At 37.1% G+C, this 15,893-nt stretch overlaps 1 protein-coding gene across 1 annotated transcript; it reads left to right on the top strand.

The window, feature by feature from the left end:
* The first annotated feature begins 12,571 nt into the window (after positions 1–12,571).
* On the top strand, positions 12,572–15,753 carry LOC126604076 (mediator of RNA polymerase II transcription subunit 17). The gene is made up of 8 exons (XM_050271156.1): positions 12,572–12,759; positions 12,873–13,071; positions 13,172–13,285; positions 13,374–13,459; positions 13,753–14,125; positions 14,213–14,677; positions 14,763–15,080; positions 15,270–15,753. Exons 1-8 carry the CDS (start codon positions 12,671–12,673, stop codon positions 15,591–15,593), a joined length of 1,968 nt encoding a protein of 655 aa, XP_050127113.1. The 5' UTR covers positions 12,572–12,670; the 3' UTR covers positions 15,594–15,753.
* The last annotated feature ends 140 nt before the right edge of the window (positions 15,754–15,893 follow it).

Raw genomic sequence — 15,893 nt, 5'->3', positions numbered from 1 at the left:
AACCTGTGGAAAGTTATTTCTTCAAAAGAAAAAGTATCTCATATCAATTTTTCTCCTTTTCTTCTATTTATCCTTCATGCTGTCTGCAAGATAAGGAGAATGATAACAATCAGCCAGAACTCGAAATCAAACTTCTGATCTGAGACTGATTGCTTGGAGCTCTGATTGCTTACCTTGTCTATCACCTCTTTCAACAGATCCCCTAACTCGGCGACTTGGGAGACTCCTACTACATGGTTTGTATCGCGCTTGACCAAGCCTAAAACTACAAGTAAGCGTCAAGTGAAATTGATACATTACCTTGTGCATCTCCACCAGTTAAAGATACCACCCCTGGAGGGAGGAAGAGTACTTCCAAAGAAGATGCCACATCTACCTATGAGACAGATAAGGCAAGTGAAGACGATACCACACTTCGGTACTTAAAAGTTTCGTGATTACGAGATCATTCTCCCATAATATTTCCTAATGTCATTTGTACTAAATCATTCACTTGTACTCACTAAAGGAGAGCTTGAACCTATGTACTGTGTAAACCCTTCACAATTAATGAGAACTCTTTTACTCCGTGGACGTAGCCAATCTGGGTGAACCACGTACATCTTGTGTTTGCTTCATGTCTCTATCCATTTACATACTTATCCACACTAATGACCGGAGCAATCTAGCGAAGATCACAAACTTAATATTTAAGATGATATTCTTTAGTGTATGTTTTTCGCAAACAATATAGTGTTGATAGATGAAACGCAGGAATGGGTAAACGCGAAGCTTAACCTTTGGAGAGAAGTGTTGGAATCTAAAGGTCTTCGCCTAAGCCGATCAAAGACAGAATATATAGAGTGCAAGTTCAGTGCAAACGGAGGTCAAAATGAGTTAGGGGTGAGGATTGGAGATTAGGAAATACCAAAGAGCGACCGTTTTCACTACCTAGAATCTATCTTGCAAAAGAACGGAGAATTAGATGGAGATCTCAACCATAGAATACAAGCTGGATGGATGAAGTGGAATAGTGCATCCGGCGTGTTGTGTGATCGTCGTATGCCACTGAAGCTTAAGGGAAAATTCTATAGGATGGCAATAAGGCCGGCGATGTTGTATGGCACAGAATGTTGGGCGGTGAAGCATTAACACGTAGGTGTAGTGGAGATGAGGATGCTTCGTTGGATGTGTGGGCACACGAGAAATGATAAGATTATGAATGAGGATATCCGAGGTAAAGTAGGAGTAGCCGAAATTGAAGGAAAGAGGAGAGAAAATCGGTTACGGTGGTTTGGACATGTGTAAAGAAGGCCTACTGACGCTTCGGTTCGAATATATGACTACGGGACAGAGGTTCAGGGCCGAAGGGGTAGAGGAAGACCTAGGAAAACTTTGGAAGATACCCTAAGAAAAGACTTAGAGTACTTGGATCTAACGGAGGACATGACACAAAACTGAGCGCAATGGCGTTCTAGGATTCATATAGCCGACCCCACTTAGTGGGAAAGGGCTTTGTTGTTGTTGTTGTACGGATTGATCTTGTATCAAATCCAGAATAGGAGCGGCTCCATAACGAGTGTCTCAACTTGGTCTCTCTCACCTCGACGCCTTTGATTTGGTCGAACGACTTTAACTTTACTAACGTGACAGTGGAGGAAGACCAAATTATGGCGATGCCCTCACTTCTGGTATATGAATATACTTCTTTTCACATGACTTTCTCTCTTCTGCCTTTAGCTTAGTGAAGAGAGGGGGATTCCATACCTAAAGATTATCTTCTGCTAGGGCAATATTAGGGAGACTAACCTTTTATACTAAAATTTGTAAATCATATGACGTAGTTGTTGATAATTGAATTATTACTTAAATGTTGATTAACGTGCTTATTTACTATTAATGACACATCATATGATTTATAAATTTAATTTTAAAAGTTAATTTATCATGATTGTTTATCGTACATTGTGCGGTAAAAAATCATTTAAAATTAAATATAAATAGTACTTAATGAAAAATGATCGCACAATGTACGATGAACGGTCATGATCACGGAATTCCCGAAATCCAGGATCCTTTTCCATACAAAAACTAAAAATCCAGTTAAAACTTAAAAGGTCAACAAAGAAAACCCCATTAGAAAATGGAGCTTTAATTTAAAGGGCTTTGACTAACTTTAATTTAACCAAAAACCACATAATAACTTTATTTAATAAAAAGGACATGAATTTTAATGAAAAAGGACACAAACTATAAGAAACAGAAGCCTAACTAAAGAGCACACGGGCTGGAAGTAAGCCCTGCGTGCAAAACAATTTTTTTTTCCAATCCTTGCCCCTGACGGAACACCACTTCCGTTAGCCAAACCGTTTAGAATTTGAATGCCATTTTGTCAGCCAATTTCTCTCTCTTTTTTTTTTTTTTTTTTTTTGAATTTGCCATTGGTTTCTCCTTTTTATTTTTCTTGTTTTCTTCTTGCCCTCCCCCTTGCTCCTGGAAGCCGGAAGGGACGTCTTTTTCATAGGCTTGAGAAACCCATCGATTCCCACTTTCTTTTATTATATATATATATATATATATATATTTTACTTATTTGAATTAGGTTGTTCAAATTACCAATCTCCACCTTAATTTTGTTTACCGCTTAGAACCTGTATAAATGTTTTCTGTAGGAACCCTTTCATTGAAAATTATTTCAATTTCATTTTTAGTTGGTGGGTTTAAAGATTTGCCAGTGCGGTCTTGACTACTGATCGATAAAACAATGGTCCTGTAGATGATCAATAGTTCAGTTTGCTTTGGAAAAAAAGTGTGGTTTAGTTTAATAAATAGTTCAGTTTGCTTTGGTAAAAAAGTATGGTTTTCTAGTTCAGTTTGATAAATAGTTCAATTTGCTTTGGTAAAAAAGTGTGGTTTAGTTTGATCGCTTTGGTAAAAAAGTGTGGTTTTCTAGTTCAGTTTGATAAATAGTTCAGTTTGCTTTGGAAAAAAAGTGTGGTTTTCTACTTAACTTTGATAAATAGTTCAGTTTGCTTTGGTAAAAAAGTATGGTTCAGTTTGATAAATAGTTCAGTTTGTTTTAGTAAAAAAGTGTGGTTTAGTTTGATAAATAGTTCAGTTTGCTTTGGTAAAAAAGTGTGGTTTTCTAGTTCACTTTGATAAATAGTTCAGTTTGCTTTGGTAAAAAAATGTGGTTTTCTAGTTTACTTTGATAAATAGTTCAGTTTGCTTTGGTAAAAAAATGTGGTTTAATTAGATAAATAGTTCAGTTTACTTTGGTAAAAAAGTGTGGTTTTCTAGTTCAGTTTGATAAATAGTTCAGTTTGCTTTTGTAAAAAAATATGGTTTGGTTTGATAAATAGTTCAGTTTGTTTTGGTAAAAAAAGTGTGATTTTCTAGTTCACTTTGATAAATAGTTCAGTTTACTTTGGTAAAAAAGTGTGGTTTAGTTTGATAAATAGTTCAATTTACTTTGGGGAAAAAATGCGGTTTTCTAGTTTACTTTGATAAATAGTTCAGTTTGATAAATAGTTCAGTTTGCTTTGGTAAAATAATGTGGTTTAGTTAGATAAATAGTTCAATTTGTTTTAGTAAAAAAGTGTGGTTTTCTAGTTCAGTTTGATAAATAGTTTAGTTTGCTTTTGTAAAAAAATGTGGTTTGGTTTGATAAATAGTTCACTTTGATAAATAGTTCAATTTGCTTTGAAAAAAAAGTGTGGTTTAGTTTAATAAATAGTTCAGTTTGCTTTGGTAAAAAAATATGGTTTTCTAGTTCAGTTTGATAAATAATTCAATTTGCTTTGGTAAAAAAGTGTGGTTTTCGTGTTCACTTTGATAAATAGTTCAGTTTACTTTGGAAAAAAGTGTGGTTTTCTAGTTCAGTTTGATAAATAGTTCAGTTTGCTTTGGTAAAAAAGTGTGGTTTTCTACTTAACTTTGATAAATAGTTCAATTTGCTTTGGTAAAAAAGTATAGTTCAGTTTGATAAATAGTTCAGTTTATTTTGGTAAAAAAGTGTGGTTTAGTTTGATAAATAGTTCAGTTTGCTTTGGTAAAAAAATGTGGTTTTCTAGTTCACTTTGATAAATAATTCAGTTTGCTTTGGTAAAAAAAATGTGGTTTTCTAATTTACTTTGATAAATTGTTCACTTTGATAAATATTTCAATTTGATAAATAGTTAAATTTGCTTTGGTAAAAAAATGTGGTTTAATTAGATAAATAGTTCAGTTTGCTTTGGTAAAAAAGTGTGGTTTTCTAGTTCAGTTTGATAAATAGTTCAGTTTGCTTTTGTAAAAAAATATGGTTTGGTTTGATAAATAGTTCAGTTTGCTTTGGTAAAAAAGTGTGGTTTTCTAGTTCACTTTGATAAACAGTTCAGTTTGCTTTGGTAAAAAAATGTGGTTTAATTTGATAAATAGTTCGGTTTGCTTTGGTAAAAAAATGTGGTTTAGTTAGATAAATAGTTCAATTTATTTTAGAAAAAAAATGTGGTTTTCTAGTTCAGTTTGATAAATAGTTCAGTTTGCTTTTGTAAAAAAATGTGGTTTGGTTTGATAAATAGTTCACTTTGATAAATAGTTCAATTTGTTTTGGTAAAAAAATGTGGTTTAGTTTGATAAATAGTTCAGTTTGCTTTGGTAAAAAAGTGTGGTTTAATTTAATAAATAGTTCAGTTTGATAAACCTAATGTATAACATGGTTTTCATAATTCGCCCTCCAAGAGATCGATTTCCCTCTTAAACCTAATGAATTGCCTACATGGCTCAATGATATACACAAGTGTGTACTTGAACATGAAACTCCACATGATGCACAGAAGAACACAGTTAGTCTTTGAAACTGCAAAGCAACCTACTACCATCCAGCGGACATGGGATTCATTCCCCTTCCTCTTTGAGCATGTGCTTCTCTTCCACTACAACATGCATTATCAAATCAAAATCCATCCAAGTGCCAATCCAAGATGCATATGTACAAGCATCAGAACGAAGGAAGCAAATAGTATAACTTGGAACATAAACCAAAGTTACGGGAAAAGACAAATTTCAGACGCCAAGAATCCGGACAAAACAGAAAACAATGTTCTCATACATCGTTTCATCGACTTGAAAACAACAACGACATCGGACCCAATTCCATTTTTTAAGATTGAAATACGTAAACACGAAGCAAAACAGCAAAAAACAATTCGTCGAATTAGAATACATATTAATATGGAACACCAAACAAAAATAAGAGAGAATGAAATTTGAAAAGAAGCCAAAAATGAAAAATCTGGCCAGCTGATTATTACCTGAAGACATATTTTGCAGAATGTATTGCCTTTCTCGTTGCACCACCTCTGTATGCAATCTCTGTGTGTAAACTGAGAACAAAAAACAGAATTTATTAATCGTTTTCAGGATTATTCAGAAAACCAAAACAAGAAGAAGAAACAAAACTCGGTTTTGAGGTGTACCTTAACAGTTCCGGAGAGCATGCACAGGGAGCTTCCATGGTCTTATCGGAGCTTCCAGTTTCTTCTTCATGGCAAATCATGTGTGCTATTTATTAATATTGCAGTTGGTGTTGCAATAGATCATTGGATTCATAGAAATCTCAAGCATTCGAGAACTAATGATGTATGCAAAAGAAATTCAACTGCAAAGATTCAAAATCGTAAATTGAAAACAGGAACGAAACAGCAACATGCAAATTTTTTAAAACAAAAACCAGATCGAAAGAGAAAGGTAACGTGTTATGCTGACAGGTGAACTCGAGCTCCAGAGAATCGATGTTGAGAAGGTCGCCCGTGCTTATCCGATTCGATCGATTCGATTGATTTGAAAAATTGTGGAACTCAAATTGAATTGAAAACAAAAATACATATTGGGTGGAGAGATCGAGAGAGAGGGAGAGAGAGATTCGATCGATTCGATTGAAAAATGGAGGAATTGGAATTGAACTTGGAAATAAAAGGATTCAGATGTGTTCTTCTTTCACTTCCTTCACTTCTCTTTCTCTCTCAGATGTGTCAGGAAGAAATGGGGGAGACAGACCATAGCAGAGCAGAGAGACCCATAAAGGAAAAGAGATTAAACGAAAAAATGCTTTGTCGTTAGGGGCAAAATCAGACACTCACTGTTTGGGCCATTTTATTTGGATTGATTTAGTGTTGGGCTTCGTCCTAACCATTAAATAAACTTACAACAGGGTTTTTAGTTAAAACTTAAAGTTTCCAGGCCCTTTTGGTTAGTTTTTCTAAGGGAGCTTTAATTAAAAGGGTTTTGACTAACTTTAATTTAACCAAAAACCACATAATAACTTTATTTAATAAAAAAGACATGAATTTTAATGAAAAAGGACACAAACTATAAGAAACAGAAGCCTAACTAAAGAGCACACAGGCTGGAAGTAAGCCCTGCGTGCAAAACAATTTTTTTTTCCAATCATTGCCCCTGACGGAACACCACTTCCGTTAGCCAAACCGTTTAGAATTTGAATGCCATTTTGTCAACCAGTTTCTCTCTCTCTTTTTTTTTTTTTTTTTTGAATTTGCTGTTGATTTCTCCTTTTTATTTTTCTTGTTTTCTTCTTGCCCTCCCCCTTGCTCCTGGAAGCCGGAAGGGACGTCTTTTTCATAGGCTTGAGAAACCCATCGATTCCCACTTTCTTTTATATATATATATATATATATATATATATATATATATATATATATATATATTACTTATTTGAATTAGGTTGTTCAAATTACCAATCTCCACCTTAATTTTGTTTACCGCTTAGAACCTGTATAAATGTTTTCTGTAGGAACCCTTTCATTAAAAATTATTTCAATTTCATTTTTAGTTGGTGGGTTTAAAGATTTGCCAGTGCGGTCTTGACTATTGATCGATAAAACAATGGTCTTGTAGATGATCAATAGTTCAGTTTGCTTTGGTAAAAAAGTGTGGTTTAGTTTAATAAATAGTTCAGTTTGCTTTGGTAAAAAAGTATGGTTTTCTAGTTCAGTTTGATAAATAGTTCAGTTTGCTTTGGTAAAAAAGTGTGGTTTAGTTTAATAAATAGTTCAGTTTGCTTTGGTAAAAAAGTATGGTTTTCTAGTTCAGTTTGCTTTGGTAAAAAAATGTGCTTTAGTTTGATAAATAGTTCAATTTGCTTTGGTAAAAAAGTGTGGTTTTCTAGTTCACTTTGATAAATAGTTCAGTTTGATAAATAGTTCAGTTTGCTTTGGAAAAAAAAAGTGTGGTTTTCTAGTTCAGTTTGATAAATAGTTCAGTTTGCTTTGGAAAAAAGTGTGGTTTTCTAGTTCACTTTGATAAATAGTTCAGTTTGCTTTGGTAAAACAGTGTGGTTTTCTACTTAACTTTGATAAATAGTTCAGTTTGTTTTGGTAAAAAAGTATGGTTCAATTTGATAAATAGTTCAGTTTGTTTTGGTAAAAAAGTGTGGTTTAGTTTGATAAATAGTTCAGTTTGCTTTGGTAAACAAATGTGGTTTTCTAGTGTAGAAACTCATAGTAGTGTGAGAAAATTATAGTGAGAGAAAATGTAGAGAGAGAAGTTGTTGTAGAAAATGATTCTATTCATTTATTACAAACTGTGAGTACATTCAGTATAAATAGCTCAGACTCTAACAACCATATCTTAACAACTAAGTAAAGTAAGTAAAGTTCTAATCAGGTACATCACATCCTATTATATCCTTAATACGCCCCCTAAAGCTAAAGTGAGGAACTCAAACTGAAAGCTTGGAAGTCAACTCTGCAAAACGAACAGAGGGCAAGGATTTAGTAAAAATGTCAGCCAGTTGAAGAGCAGAAGAAACATGATGCACACTGACTTGGCCACCAAGAACTTTTTCACGAATATAGTGGTAGTCAATTTCCACATGTTTGGTCCGAGCATGAAACACAGGATTAAATGCTAATGCAATAGCACTTTTGTTGTCACAAAAGATGGCAGGAGTTCAGAGAAGAGGGAAGGAAAAATCCTGCAGGATTTTACAAATCCAGCTAAGTTCAGCAGTTGTGTTGGCTAGAGACCGGTACTCAGCCTCAGTAGAAGACCGTGCAATAGTGCATTGCTTCTTTGCACTCCAGGATATTAGATTAGGACCTAGAAAAACACAGTAATCGCTCGTTGATCTTCTGTCAACAGGGCAACCAGCCCAATCTGCATCAGACCACGCAGTGAGACATTGGGAATCTGGTGTAAACCATAGACCAGCATCAAGTGTCCCCTTCAAATACCGAAGGATTTGTTTTACTGCCTACAAGTGAATAGTGTGAGGAGAATGCATGTACTGACAGACTTGATTCACAGCAAATGCTAAATCAGGCCGGGTCTAGGTTAGGTACTGTAAAGCACCAACAGTTGATCTGTAAAAAGTGGGATCAAGGAGAAGAGAGCTTGAATGATCCAATTTGGCAGAACCAACCGGAGTGGAACAAGGCTTGACACCAAGCATATCAGTTTTCTTTAACAGATCAAGAGCATATTTGGATTGGTGGATAAACAACCCTGTAGCCGATCATTGGACTTCAATACCCAGAAAATAGTGAATATCACCCAATTCCTTCATAGGAAACATGAGTTGTAACTGAGCAATAAGAGATTGACAAATGGAGGATGAACTACTAGTAATGATAATATCGTCAACATACACTAAAATGAAAGTGATGGAAGAATCGTGTTTGATAAACAAACTGGTGTCAGAAGATGAAGAGGAGAAACCTAAGGAGAGAATGGCCGTATAGAATGCTTCATACCAGGCCCGAGAAGCCTGTTTGAGACTGTAGAGAGATCTTTTAAGTTTGCATACATGGCGAGGGTTGAGTGGATCAACAAACCCCGATGGCTAAATCATGTACACATCATCCTTTAGTGTGCCATGCAAAAAAACATTACTTACATCTAGCTGATGTATAAACCAGTTATAGGAAACAACAATGGATAATAGAATACGGATAGTCGTAGGCTTAGCAACCGGACTAAAAGTCTTAAAGAAATCAAGGCCTTCTTGCTGATGAAATCTTTTGGCCACGAGACGAGCCTTATACCGTTCAATGGAGCCATCATGTTTATGTTTGAATTTAAAAACCCATTTGCAACCCACCAAATTGAAACTGGGTTGAAAAGGAACCAACTTCCAAGTGCCTGTTGTCTGCAAGGCATGAAACTCATCCTTCATGGCAGCCATCCAGTTTGGATTCTTAGAGGCTTGCAGAAATGTTGTAGGTGTTGGAGGAAGACAAGCAAGTGAATCAGCAGAAACTGGAAGAGCATGTTTGGTGGCAATGAAGACTTTGGGCTTATGAATGCCAGCCTTAGCTTGAGTAACCATTAGATGAGAATTAGTAAGTACTGGAGGTACAGGCACATGAGCAGGTAATGAAGATGGAGGCACAGGAGCAGATGTTGTAGTGACCTGATCATGGGAGAGATTGGTTGGAGAGGTGATTGGTGCAGGAGATACTGGACTTGCAGAGGTAAATGTGCTGGAGGTAGCAAGAATTGGAATAGTCACAGTAATAGGAGGAGAACATGTAGATGACAAAGTTGGAGGTGAGGTAGAACCCGAGAACATGCCATGCTTGAAGGGAAACAATTGCTCATCAAAAGTAACATGTCAAGAAACATACACTTTATTAGTTACAGGATCAAAGCATCTGTACCCACTGTGATGAAGACTATAGCCCAGAAAGACACACAACTTGCTTTTTGCTTCAAGCTTATTAGCTGAATAAGGATGCAACAATGGATAACAAGCACATCCAAAGGCTTTAAGAGTATGATATCGTGGAGTAGCCTTGAAAATTTGTTCCCAATGACTGATAGAAGAGGAAGAAGAAGGCAGGCGATTAATGAGATAGACAGCCGTTTGAAAAGCCTCAACCCAAAATTTGGCTGCCAAACCACTCTGAAATAAAAGAGTTCTACCCATTTCAACAACATGTCGATGCTTTCTCGCTGCACACCCATTCTGTTCAGGTGTATGAGGACAACTGAGTTGATGTGTAATGCCTTAATCATTAAGAAAATTTTGAAAATTCTTGCTTAAGAACTCGCCCCCTGAATCTGATCGTAAGCACTGTATCTTACAACAACAAAATGTTTGAACCTTAAGAACAAAAGTCTTAAAAACTGCGTAGACATCAGATTTATAGGTCATTGGATACAACCAGTTGTATTTAGTAAAGTCATCTACCAAAATGAGGTAGTATTTGTAGCCAGTACAAGAAGCAATAGGAGAAGGGCCCCAAACATCAGTGTGCAGTAATTGAAAAGGCCTAGTAAAACTACAAGACAAAGTAGAAAATGGGAGCTTAGAAGCCTTCCCCAATTTACATTCAGTACAAGCAGAGACTGGAGGAACAGAACCAAAAACAGGTAGTTGGTTGTTATTCATAATAGTTCGTAAAACTAAATGCGATGGATGGCCTAATCTTTGATGCCACAGATGAATATCAGCTTTATTAATCATCAAGGCTCGAGGAGAGAGTGCAACTCCAGAAGTGCCATTTGATGCATCCCAATAGAAAAGGTATAAACCACCTTCACAAAGGCCCTGGAAAAGCATCATCCCAGTTCTTAGGTCCTTAATATAGAACCCAAATGGATCAAATGTCAGAGAGGCCCAATTATCATGAACAAACTTGTAAACTGACAACAGATTATGTGAAGCTTTAGGAACTAATAACACATCATTGAGCTGAAAGGTAGTATTTGGAGTACGAATTAAAGAAGAGCCAGTATGAGAAATGCACAGACCTTTACCATTACCAACAAAGAGTTGATCACTTCCAGTATATGGAATGGCAGAATTAAGAGAAGCAGGATCAGGTGTCACATGGTGAGATGCACCACTGTCAATTAACCAATAGCTCGGTGGAGGAGAGGTAGTAACAGTCATACCAATAGGAGGCCCAACATTAGACATGTGAGATGCAAACTAAGGAAGTTTCTCACAATTAAGAGCTTCATTACCATATTTGAGACATAATTGGCACTAAAGTGATTTTCCCGAGCTGGAATTGACAGATTGTTGACCAGAAAATACGGATCTAAACATAGGAGGAGGTCCAAGAATACCGCCTGAGTTGTTATAGTGATTACGATTACCTCCAAAATGTCGAGGTTGATAGGACCGATTCCGATTCTGAAAACGACCACGATTATTGCCTCTGTAGGAGTTTGGACCTTGTTGAGCTATATAGGCATGAAATAAGGTAGATGAAGAAGAAGAAGATGTCCTGGTCTTGCGTTTTTGGAGAGAAATTTCCTTGCTAAGAAGCATGCCATGGAGTTCATCAGGATTCACAGGTTCAAGTCTTGTTTCAATAGAATCAACAAAGGACTCATATTCATCAGAGAGACCAGAAAGAATATAGGCAACAAGATCAGGTTCAGAAATCGGTTCACCAGCAGCTGCAAAGCTTATCAGAAATTTCCTTAAGAGAATTAAGATAATCCGTCATCGAGGAGTCACATTTCTGAATGGTTTAAATCTTGGAGCGTAAGCTGTGAATGTGCGTACGAGAAGCACCAGAGAAGCGGCGTTCAAGAGATTGCCAGAGAGATCGGGAATCTTCCAAGCCAACCGTCAATGGAAGAAGATCTTCAGATATAGTGGAATTGATCCAAATCATCAAGATTTGATCTCGTTCACACCAAGTCTCATACGCTGCATTAAGAATTCGAGATCCAGAGGAATCAATCACAAATTGAGGAGGACACACATCAGCTCCAGTAACAAGACCTAAAAGCTTGAATCGTTTCAGAACAGGGATGAAGAGACTGCGCCAGGTGATATAGTTGTGACGATTGAGCTTCGTCGCCACTATACCAGTGATGTTCTGAACAGTAATCGAGGAGAGAGATTGAATTGACGAATTGGTGACATCGCCATGAGAGCCAGAAGCAGAGGTTGCAGAGTTCGACATTGGGAGCAGAAATCGAGAAAAATTGAGAGAGAAGAGAAAGAATTAGGGCTGATAAGATCTGTTTGGGAGACGAGAAAATGCAAGAAAATGGAAGTGAGGGATCGAAGTCGGTAGACTAAGGCGAAGATACCATGTAGAAACTCATAGCAGTTTGAGAAAATTATAGTGAGAGAAAATGTAGAGAGAGAAGTTGTTGTAGAAAATGATTCTATTCATTTATTACAAACTGTGAGTACATTCAGTATAAATAGCTCAAACTCTAACAACCATATCTTAACAACTAAGTAAAGTAAGTAAAGTTCTAATCAGGTACATCACATCCTATTATATCCTTAACATCTAGTTCACGTTGATAAATAGTTCAGTTTGCTTTGGTAAAAAAATGTGGTTTTCTAGTTTACTTTGATAAATAGTTCAGTTTGCTTTAGAAAAAAAGTGTGGTTTAATTAGAAAAAGGTTGTGCCATTCACACACATCCTTTTACTTTTCACATATTATTATTAACTTTTTTATTTGGAAACCTTATTATTATTTTTAACTTTGGTCATTTGATTTTCTCTATCCATTTAATCGGATGATTGACAATTAAAGAGAATGTATGAAAAGTAAAAATGGGTGTGAGAAAAATGTCCGTAATAGGCAAATACGTCTTTTTATACAAAGCAATCCGCGACTTTTCCCTTTCAGTGCCCAGCTCCCCACTTCCCGGTCCTCCTAGGGTTCTGCCCGAATTTTCTCACTTTCCCGGAAAAAATCGAGAGAAAATGGACGGAAAAATGGAAATCTCGCTCGACAAGCTTCCCATCAAGCGCTTGGAAGTCATTGAAGAAAACGGCCTTGAACGATTTCCTCCGTACGTTGTTATTATTTACCCTCTTTTTGTCTGATTTTATTTTCTCGGCAACCAAACAGGCATCAACTTTTTATTTTCTCAGAAACCCTAATTGTCTATTTCTTCGATTAAAGTGATGTAGGCTACGACGAGAAGCGGCAGAATTTGATTCGGAGAATCGATTTCGCTTGGGCTGTGGAGAAGGACGAGAACAAGAAGCAGAAGAAGAGCTCGAAAGAGAGCGCGGCGACGCAGTGGCAATGGCAGAGCATGGTGGAGAACTTGCAGCTGGCGCACCAGGAGCTCTCCGTTATCATAGATCTCATCAACACTGTAAGTATTTCGATTTTCATTCGTTTTCGGGGAGAGATTCATCTGAAGGAGCAATGCTTGCTGTGATTGAGTGATTCTAATGGAATGTGAATGTGTGCAGGTAGAAACAAACGATGCTGTAACAGTGGCTAGCATGACGCGTCCTAAGCCGCTTCCTAATGAAGCTATGTCTGATCTTGCTGTGTCTGCAGCAACCAAGCTTCAATGCTTCAGGGTAAATTTCGTAAATTTTTTAAATTCGGTAACTTTTTGTTTTGACTGTTCGTGGATATCTGTTTATGTGTTATTGATTACTATTTCAGCATCTAGGAAAGTATTTTAAGCAGTCTGCCAAAGCTTTGGACCGACAGGTTGCTCGAGAAGCGAGATTTTACGGTGCTCTAATCAGGTGAATCTGCAATGTTTAGTGATGCTCTGGCAGTGATGTTAGTTTGTTGGCCATTGATTCTTTCTTATCACCCAGCAAAGCTATTTGCTTTAATTGTGTATATTTGTGCATGACTTGTTTGTATCACCAATAAACAACTTCAATAAGCCCGTTGGTTTCTTCTTGCACGGATGAATTTGGGTAACTTAGAATTTGTGATACTCTATTTGTGCATGAGTGAAAGGAACTTGGTACGATAGTATTCATATATTCTTAAACAATATTCTCTATCTCGTATATTGACAAGCGGATAGATTGCAGCAGAACTGGAAAGTTAAGCGGCAGCGTATGGCAGCTTCAGCTTCTGGAAATGAAGGCTTTACCATTGATCTGTTTGACAATTCATTATATGATCCAGCTGCTATATTTCGGCCAACTGCTCTGTCTACAGTTCGTGTTGAACATGACTCAGCTGGCATGCTGGCGATAAATCTACCTCCAAATTCATTTCGATCTCTTCAATTTGGGTTTCTTGGTGCTGATCCAGGTGATACTTCAATTGAATCCAGTAAAACCAAAGTCTATTCATCAAGGGAAGCTGAGAAAGAATCAGTAAGTGATGATGAGTGTGTTAAAGAAACGCATTCACTTCTTCGTGAAGTTCATCAAGCAATCTTCGATGAGCAGGTATATTTTTCACATTATTTTTTTCCTTATTTATCCCTCTTTCACACTTCTTTTTAATGGTTTTTAACTCCTGGTCTTATGGTCCAGGTGTTTAATTTGGTAAATCGTGAAGCTTTCAATCAAACTCTAGGAGTCAATGTAACTGGAATACAAGAAAACTATTTGCAACTGAACATTGGTGAAGGAACATCTGTGTTCATATCACTTATCCCGTCTAAAGATGAACAAACAGCTGACAGTCCAAGCACCCAAAACATAGAGAATGCAATTTTACCTTTGGACACATTGGATGGCCTGCAGTTCCCAGAGGATGATAAACCGGAAACCCCAAAGATAAAGTCAGTAATTCCTGATCAAATTAGTTGTGAAATATATCTGCAACAGATTTTTCACCAGCATGTATTTGTCAAAGCAAAGGATATACCAACTTCAACAGGTGCTCGAGTATCTGGTCAACCAGCCAAAGAAGGTTCTGGACTTCTTGGTCATTTCTGTTTGTCTTTGGCTCATCGGATCTTTTCAAACAAAGTTCTTAAGGAGCTGGAAAATGTGGTAAAGCTCAAATTCTTGTGAAGACATCAATGCTTGAATTTAAATGTGGTTGAACTTTTTCTCACTTGTGTTCATGATTCTGTAGGTTAAAGGGATACCATATCTGCAGCTGTTATCTCACCCCACTTGGCATTCGCGGACATCATCATGGATGCTCTCTGTGAAGATTCCTCAATCTATTCTACATGCATGCCAAACCCGAGCATCTGACATGCGTCACATGAGGAACGTTGCCAAGTCTCAGTTTCATACTAAGGTGGTTGTAACAGATGATTGCATCAATGTAGAAGGGGAAGGTGCTCCTAATGTGGTTGGCCTGTTCAACGAGAATTCTGAGGAAATTTGTTCAATGAACAGATACGATTGCGACTTGGCAGATCTTCCCGTGATAATTTTGCAGCAGGTATTTCTTATATTTCTGAGGTGGTTTAACCGGTTTTAATTTATATAAAAAAAAGGGGTAGTGTTGTGAAAAACAGATTATTGGCAAACACACCATTGGTGTCTTGTGATGCCTGTTTGCATATATATGGTTGCATGTGGTACGCTACAACTCATGTGTGCTTAACATGATTGTGGAATTTGGCAACAGGTTGCAGGTCAAGTTATTCGCTGGCTTCACGAAGAAGCTCTTACAGTTGGAATAAAGGCAAAACGAGACTTTCTTTGTTTGTCATTTGAGCTGGATCAGGGCGAAACACTCAGTTTGGTGGCACATGTGGACCCAGAAGACAGTGAAGGATGTATCTCATGGTGGTTGGTCATAGACGGCGGGTTTATAGAGGAACGAAAACTCAGTATAGACGCTTCCGATGCTGCATCAGAAACTAGGAAGTTTTTAGGTCATCTATCCCTGGAAGTGTTATATTCAACACTGATGGACTTGGTTAGCCTGTGCAACGGAGGCGGTAACTGACGATGAAGTAGCTTCTGGTTGTTTTTTTCTTTTTTCTATGTTATGTACAAATGTCGTTGTCATGTAATCGATATACAATCCCATAACCCATTGTGGCATGTCCTTTGTACCTTCAAATGGGGTACTTTTTGCCCCCATTAACTACTGTACCCATATGTAACCTTGTTTTTGTGTGGGAGAGCAATAGCTCTAGCGTCCCGCACTGGCCGGCTCGAGATTGGCACAACCCTCGGCCACTAACAACATCTGAATGCAACATTCTTCCTTTTGCAAGCATGCAAAACAACGTCAAATCAAAGC

This window comes from Malus sylvestris, chromosome 15, assembly GCF_916048215.2.
Source record: "Malus sylvestris chromosome 15, drMalSylv7.2, whole genome shotgun sequence".
Classification (NCBI taxonomy): domain Eukaryota; kingdom Viridiplantae; phylum Streptophyta; class Magnoliopsida; order Rosales; family Rosaceae; genus Malus; species Malus sylvestris.
The sequence above is the reverse complement of the archived record's forward strand: the minus strand, read 5'-3'. Positions and strand labels throughout refer to the sequence as shown.

Excerpts from the sequence above, each read along its gene's own strand:
- LOC126604076 (XM_050271156.1), top strand. The coding sequence starts at position 12,671 with ATGGACGGAAAAATGGAAATCTCGCTCGACAAGCTTCCCATCAAGCGC. Across the intron at positions 12,760-12,872 it reads GGCCTTGAACGATTTCCTCC|TGATGTAGGCTACGACGAGA; the intron begins GTACGTTGTTAT and ends CTTCGATTAAAG. Across the intron at positions 13,286-13,373 it reads CCAAGCTTCAATGCTTCAGG|CATCTAGGAAAGTATTTTAA; the intron begins GTAAATTTCGTA and ends TTACTATTTCAG.